This window comes from Otolemur garnettii, unplaced genomic scaffold (genome assembly GCF_000181295.1).
Source record: "Otolemur garnettii isolate 467f Iridium unplaced genomic scaffold, OtoGar3 scaffold00003, whole genome shotgun sequence".
NCBI classification, from domain to species: domain Eukaryota; kingdom Metazoa; phylum Chordata; class Mammalia; order Primates; family Galagidae; genus Otolemur; species Otolemur garnettii.
The window spans coordinates 37,645,037-37,653,139 of record NW_003852398.1 but is presented as its reverse complement, the minus strand read 5'-3'; the positions used below and the strand labels follow the sequence as shown (position 1 = coordinate 37,653,139).

The 8,103-nt window shown below is 42.9% G+C and overlaps 1 protein-coding gene across 1 annotated transcript in view; it reads left to right on the top strand.

Annotated features, from left to right (window-relative positions):
* Positions 1 to 8,103, top strand: part of KDM3B (lysine demethylase 3B) — a 93,381-nt gene that overhangs the window by 14,450 nt on the left and 70,828 nt on the right. The window contains exon 2 of the mRNA XM_012807071.2: positions 6,656 to 6,823. Within this exon, the coding sequence (XP_012662525.1) occupies positions 6,656 to 6,823 (168 nt within the window). The remainder of the gene's footprint in view (positions 1 to 6,655; positions 6,824 to 8,103) is intronic.

Below are 8,103 nucleotides of genomic sequence, written 5' to 3'. Positions count from 1 at the left end.
CTCTACCGAGAGGGACAGCTTGAGGCTCTGTCTCAAAATAAATAAATAAATAAATAAAAATAAAATAAAATAAAATTTGCCATATCCATGGCTCAGTGAGTAGGGTGCCAGCCACATACTCCAAGGTTGGCAGGTTGGGGTCTAGCCCAGGCCTGCTAAAGAACAATGACAACTGCAACCAAAAAATGGCCGGTCGTTGTAGTGGGCGCCTGTAGTCCTAGCTACTCGGGAGACTGACGCAAGAGAATCACTTAAGCCCAAGAGTTTGAGGTTGCTGCGAGCTATGAAGTCTTGGCATTCTACCCAGGGCGACACAGTGAGACTGTCTAAAAATAAGTAAGAGCAGCCCCTGTGGCTCAGTGGGTAGGGCACCAGCCTCATATACCAAGGGTGGCATGTTCAGGCTCAGCCCCAACCAAACTCCAACAACAACAACAAAAATAGCCGGGCATTGTGGCGGGCGCCTGTAGTCCCAGCTACTCGGGAGGCTAAGGCAAGAGAATCGCCTAAGCCTAGGATTTGGAGGTTGAGCTGTGTGACACCATGGCACTCTACTGAGGGCAATAAAGTGAGACTCTGTCTCTACAAAAAAAAATAAATAATAATAATAATAATTAATAAGTAAAATAAAATCAAAATAAGATTTGTCATATCTGGTTTGGTGCCCATACTCAGTGGTTAGGGCTCTGCCACATATACTAGGACTGTCAGCCTCAAACCTGTCCCAGGCCTCCAATAATGATAACTATAGCTAAAAAATAGCCATGCATTGTGGCAGGTGCCTATAGTCCCAGCTACAAAAACAAAAAAAGAGGCATTATGCCTACTTTTTTTGAGTGAATGAATAAGTAAATAATATTATTAATTATAGGGAGAGCCAGAATTCAAACTGATGATTATATGATTACGTGACAAATAGGAAACCCCTTATTGCTCAGATTGCTCCCATCTGATTTAATCAAATATAAGGTAATTTATTTGATTTATTTTATTTTTATTTATTTATTTTTTGAGACAGAGTCTCACTTTGTTGCCCTGGGTAGAGTTCCATGGTGTCCTACCTCACATCAACCTCAACTCCTGAGTTCAGGTGATCCTCCTGCCTCAGCCCTACCCCTAGTAGCTGGGACAACAGGTGCCCACCATCATGCCCAGCTCATTTCTCTTTTTGCTCGGGCTAGTCGCCAACTCCTGAGCTCAGGCAGTTCACCCTTCTCACACTCCCAGAGTACTGAGATTACAGGTGTAAGCCAGTGCACCTGGCCTTATTTAATTATTTAAAGAACTTATTTTGGGTGGCGCCTGTGGCTCAGTGGGTAGGGCACTGGCCCCATATACCAAGGGTTGCATGTTCTAACCTGGCCCTGGCTAAACTGCAACGAAAAATAGCCGGAGTTCTGGCTGGTGCCTGTAGTGCTGGCTATTCGGGAGGCTGAGGCAAGAGAATTGCCTAAGCCCAGGAGTTGGAGGTTACTGTGAGCTGTGACCCCATGGCACTCTACCGAGGACAACATAATGAGACTCTGTCTGAAAAAAAAAAAAGAACTTATTTATTTTTTGGATACAGAGTCTCAGTCACTATTTGATTTTAATACCATTACAGTGAATGTAAGTCACCTGTAGACTATCAATAGAATCTTGAAATGAAAACAAAACCGGCCTGGTGTGGTGGCTCACACCTATAATCCCAGTACTCTGGGAGGCCGAGGTGGGTGGATTGCTTGAGCTCACAGGTTCAAGGCCAGTTTGAGCAAGAGCGAGACCCCTGTCTCTAAAACTACCATGTTTCCCAAAAATAAGACCTACCCCAAAAATAATCCCTAGCATTTCTATGCATTTGTCAAATATAAGCCCTACCCTGATAATAAGACCTAGTGATGTGCATTTCGGCAGGGAGAGGAAGACATCCCCTGAAAGTAAGCCCTAGTGTGTCGTCTTGAGAAAAAATAAATATAAGACAGTGTCTTATTTTCGGGGAAACACAGTAGCTGGGCCATTATGGCAAGCGCCTGCAGTCCCAGCTACTCCGGGAGCTAGGGGCAAGAGAATCACTTGACCCTAAGAGTTTGAGGGTTCTGTGAGCTGTGATGCCAGAGCTCTCTACCGAGGGAGACAAAATAAGATTCTGTCTCAAGAAAAAAAAACAAAACAGCTCCCTTTGCTCAGTGGGGAGAGTGCTGGCCATATACACCCAGGCTGGCAGGTTAGAACCCGGCCTGGGCCAGCTAAAACAACAAAGACAACTGCAACAACAACAAAAAATAGCCGGACGTTGTGGCTGACGCCTGTAGTCCTAGCTGCTCAGGAGGCTGAGGCAAGAGAACTTCTTAAGCCCAAGAGTTTGCGGTTGCTGTGAGCTGTGACGCCACAGCACTATACCCAGGGTGACAGCTTGAGACTCTGTCTCAAAAAATAAAAATAAAAAAAGAATGACTTGGTGTCCATACCTCAGTGGTTAGGGCGTTGGCCACATGTACCTCGTTTGTTGCGTTCTAGCCCGGCCAGGCCTGGTAAATAACAACAACAAAAAAATAGCCAGGGCTTATGGCGGGCACCTGTAGTACCAGCTACCTGGGAGGCTGAGGCAAGAGAATCGCTTAAGCCAGTGGTTCTCAACCTTACTAATGCTGCAGCCTTTTAATACAGTTCCTGTCGGTCGTGACCCATAGGTTGAAAACCACTAGCTTAAGCCCAAGAGTTTTAGGTTGCTGAGAGCCGTGACGTCACAGCACTCTACCAAGGGCAACAGAGTGAGACTCTGTCTCAAAAAAAAAAAAAAAGAAAACAAAAGTTTTAAGTCTCCATCAGTAATGAGATACTTTAAATCTTTAATCCTTGGGTTCTGACTATAGCAGTTATTGTGCTTATTTGCTACTTTTACTCTAGTAGTAGAAATTCAGTTAGACTTTTAAAAAATTCATCTCAGGCTGTTTTGTCCTCTCCTATTGAGATTATGAACCTCCTGTAGTCATTTCTGGCTCATTACAACCACTACTATTGATTTTTATTAGTTTAACTCCTTCTTCCTTTCCTGTGGCCTGGTCACTACCATTTTAAGAGAATGTGTTCTGTGTACTTTGATTAGAAATCATTTTTTGCTGTGTGTGTTCTGACTCCTTTCATTTCTCTAGATGGAAGTGAAGTACAGTGTTAGGGCCAGAAATAAGTCTTACTGTTGGGAGAACGTGTATATATATCCACCTTCCATATTGCTCTCATTTCCAATTCATATCATTAGTCTGGAGTTGTTGCTTGATCCCAGAATGTGTAGTAAGGGATTGTTGTCAAGTATAACACTTTATTCCATATCCCTTGCCCAGGCAGGTTAAGAGATAATTGCCCTAATATTAGGTTAAATCTGACTCCTAAATATTTAGCTTTTCCTCATGTTTTTAAACATGTGATAAAGGGATTCCTTTTTTTTTTTTTTTTTTAAGAGACATAGTCTCTATCACCCTCAGTAGAGTACTGTGGCATCACAGCTCACAACAACCTCCAGCTCCTGGGCTTAGGCGATTCTCTTACCTCAGCCTCCCAAGTAGCTGGGACTACAGGTGCCTGACATAACACCCAGCTATTTTTTTGTTGCAGTTTGGCTGGGGCCAGCTCCCTACCCACTGAGCCACAGGTGCCACCCTAGCCTCTAATTTTCTGAGTGATGCTTGTAGAGAACGGTGTTACTTGGGGTCAGATATAGTCTGGGCATTGAACACTCCATGCTGCTTTTCATGATTTTCAAGGTGGTCTATCCTCTGGACATTATCTCCTCCTGGCATCAGTTTCTCTTTGTAATGTTACCAGTTGTATTCTTTGATTCAAAAATCCAAATTATTTTAAATTCTCCCATACTCTTAAGTCCAACTAGTTATTCAGCTTTAAGGTAGAGCTCGTGCAGTCTCAAAAGCAGGAGAAGTTGCTTCCTTTCTCCCTGGTATTATTGCCTCCACTCCAGGTCATGTCCCTACCCCCCTACCCACACACACACAATACACACACTAAATCTTTTTTTTTGAGACAGAGCCTCAAGCTGTCCCCCTGGGTGGAGTGTTGTGACATCACAGCTCATAGCAACCTCCAACTCCTGGGCTCAAGCGAGTCTCCTGCCTCAGCCTCCCAAGTAGCTGGGACCACAGGCGCCCACCGCAATTCCTGGCTATTTTTTGGTTGCAGCCGTCATTGTTGTTTTGGTGGGCCTGGGCTGGATTCGAACCCGCCACCTTAGGTTTATGAGGCTGGCGCCTTAGCCACTTAAGCCACAGGCGCCAAGCCCACACTAAATCTTAATTGCATACACATACTTCTCATTGGCACTCGGATGATGCCTGCATTTTTTATCCCAGTGTTCAAGGTCTTCTGCATCTACCCCCAGTCTTTTTAGCCTTATTTACCACCACTTCCCCACAATATGTCCTATAATTCCTGGCCAATCCTAGAACTTGACTGGGGTTTTTGTGGGCTGCAGCTTCTACCAGTCCTGCTGCAAACTTGAAGTGATCTCTCTTGCCTCTGACTACCCATCATACTTTATTTGACTCTTTCTGTTTATCTTATGGCCTATATTGCCCAAATAATGCTTTGCAATTGACCAGAGTGCTTTTGAATCTGTTGCTTTATATAATCTTCACAACTAGTCTGTGAGGTACAAAAACAGGTGTGTCTTACTTATCACAAGAGAAGAAACCAAAACTTGAGGAGGGAAGAGTGAGTTGACCAAGTTTTGCAGTTAATATAGAATAGAACTAATATTCTGAATCCAAAGCCCCAGGTTTCATATATTATGCTACTATTACCTTTCTGGGTTCCTGAGTCTGCATTTAAATGTAACTTTGAATACTTCTCTCTTACTTTCCCATTGCCTATTATTTGAAGGCAAGAACTATGTCTTGTTCTTGTAGGACATGTTCTCTAGGACATGTATGTATACAGGTCTGAACCTATTTGTGTATTAAATTAATTATAGTTGAAAGGGAGGAGAGGAGTTGGGAAGCTCTCACCTAACAGACACAATGTAGGGGTATATGTTACACCTCTTAGGTAAAGGGCTGAACTGTAACTTGGACTTTACCTAACACAAACAATGTAACCTGGTTATCTGTACCCTTATATCAATCTGAAATAAGAAAAAATAATAATAATTATAGTTCATTTCAGTGTTCTTTTCTTTCGTTGCAAAAATCATGCTTCCCTTCTCTGAACCTTGCTTTCCCATTTTTTTTTTTTTTAGTAGAATGAAGCCCACTTGGTATATTATAAATAATAAAACTAGAACCTTAATGAATTTAACTTCTAGGATAACATTTTAGCAATATATTTAATTCACAAATATTTATTGCCTATGAAGAGATTAGGCGTAACGCTAGGCTACTGAGCTATGTTTGTACACTTTTCAGGAATATTCAGAATATATAAATATTCTGAATTTCCATATAATTTTTCTTTTTCTTTTTCTTTTTTATTTTGAGACAGAGTCTCACTTTGTTGCCCTCGATAGAGTGCTGTGGCATCCCAGCTCACAGCAACCTCAAACTCTTGGGCTTAAGTAATTCTCTTGCCTCAGCCTCCCAAGTAACCGGGACTACAGGCACCTGCCATGATGCCCGGCTGTTTTTCTGTTGCAGTTGTCATTGTTGTTTAGCTGGCCTGGGCTGGGTTTGAACCCACCAGCCTCGGTGTATGTGGCTGACGCTATAACCACTGTGCTACGGGAGCCGAGCTATCTTTTTCTTTTTTTTTTTTTGAGTCTCACTTTGTTGCTGCCCCCCACCCCACCCCTCATAGATTGCCATGGTATCATTGCTCACAGCAACCTCAAACTCTTGGGCTCAAGTGATTCTCTTGCCTCAGCCTTGCCCTCAGTCTCAGCTACTCAGGAGTCTTGCCAGCCTTGCCTCCTGAGTAGCTGGGACTACAGGTGCCCATCACAATGCCTGTCCATTTTTAGAGACAGGGCCTCACTCTTGCCCAGGCAGGTCTCAAACCCATGAATTCAAGCTATCCACCTGCCTTGGCCTCCCAAGTGCTAGGATTACAGGCATGAGCCAGTGCGGCCGACCTGAAAAATAAAAATAATATTAACTAGTATATACATCTGCAAAACTAGTACTTACAGATCCTCCTGGTAACTCCAGAGTTGCCAGTTGGGAGTCACTTCTATGGGATTGTGATATTGTCCAATATTACTCAGCATTGCCTTAGGAAGTTTCATGGGAGAAATTAACAGAGCCAATTGGTTTGAAAAAGTACACCAGATTCCTTTCTGAATCCCTGAATCTATCACTATTGCTTATACAGAGTGGCCATAAACACTTGTTTAAATTGCACATGAACTTGTATATAGTTAACCTCCAGATAGTATGTGTAGGTATGAATTGGAAACTTAAGAGTTGCAAATTTCTATAGGGACAGTATTAAAAATTACCAAATGACTGGATAATTCATGCCTCCTTACCTCTGCTCCCTCTTTTCAGAGTGGAGCTGAGACCAGTATCCTGGTTCTGAAGTAGGATCAGTTTTTATTGCTGTCCGTTAAAGGAACTTAAACACAAGTTATTAGAATTATTTCTAGTTGCACAAAATAGAAAGTTCATGTTTGTATATTTTAGTATGGGATTTTTTGAAATGTGACTTCTAACTGCTTTTTATATCTTTTTTTTAGATCTTTGTGGAATTTGATGGCTGTAACTGGAAGCAACACTCCTGGGTTAAAGTTCACGCTGAAGAAGTTATTGTGCTTTTGCTGGAAGGATCTCTCGTATGGGCACCCCGGAAAGACCCAGTCCTTCTTCAGGGCACTCGAGTCTCAATTGCACAGTGGCCGGCCCTGGTGAGAAACTAGTATTGGATAGGAACATATTTGAACTTTACTTCTGTGGTCTAACTATGGTATTTACCTAGTAGCAGAACTCTTTAGAATTCCCCCAAACTACATGCTATGTCCTTAACACACTTTTATTCTGAAGTTACCAAAGAAAAAATTAGGACAGAGCTTTTCTATTATGTTCTCCAAAACTTTTTATATTAGGTAATATTTGATACTAAAGAATATTTTTACTTTTGGTCTTTTCTCATAGCAGGATTTTGAAATAATGTTTGTAATCCTTAGTTGTTGGTTTTTTTTTTGTAGAGATAGAGTCTCACTTTATCACCCTCGCTAGAGTGCTGTTATGTCACAGCTCACAGCACCCTCCAAACTTTTTAAACAGGGAGCCAGTTCACTGGCGCCTATAGTACTAGCAACTTGGGAGGCTGAGGCAAGACAGTCACGTACCAGGTGTCCTCAAACTATAGCCTGCAAACTTTTTAAACAGGGAGCCAGTTCACTGTCCCTCAGAAAGTTGAAGGGCTGGACTGCAGGCCCCAGGACGAATCAGCTGCTAATCAGGACAGGCAGCGGTGGCGAAAATACCTGGCAGGCTGGATAAATGTCCCCGGTGGGCTGCATGTGGTCCTCTGGCCATACTTTGAGGACGCGTGGTAGGCGATTGTCTTGCCTCAGCCTCCCAAGTTGCTAGGACTATAGGTGCCCACCACAATGCCCAGCTATTTTTTTGTTGCAGTTTGGCTGGGGCCGGGCTCAAACCCACCAACCTCGGTATATGGGGCCAGTGCCCCACCCACTGAGCCACAGGTGTCACCCAATCCTTAGTTTTTTTAATTATCAAATTTTGTTTTGTGAAGTGAGACAATAGTGTTAAAAGATTTAATTATATGATTGTCCATTTGTTTCTGTTCTTTTAGCAAAGTATAGGCATAAATGGTAACTTTTTGGCTGGGTACCTGGTGGCTCATGCCTGTAATCCTAGCAGGCTGGGAGGCCAGGCTAGGAAGATTGCTTAAGCTCAGGAGTTCCAGACTAGCATGAGCAAGAGTGAAAACACTGTCTCTACTAAAAATAGGAAAACTAGCCAGGCATTGAAGTGGGCGACACTTGAGACTCTGTCTCAAGAAAAAGCTGAATATTATTTATTTAATTTGGTCAGCCACAGGAGAATTAAGGTTTTTTTTTTGAAGATTTTGGCCAGGGCTGGGTTTGAACCCGCCATCTCTGGCATATGGGGCCTGCGCCCTACTCCTTTGAGCCACAGGCACCACCCAAATCTTTTT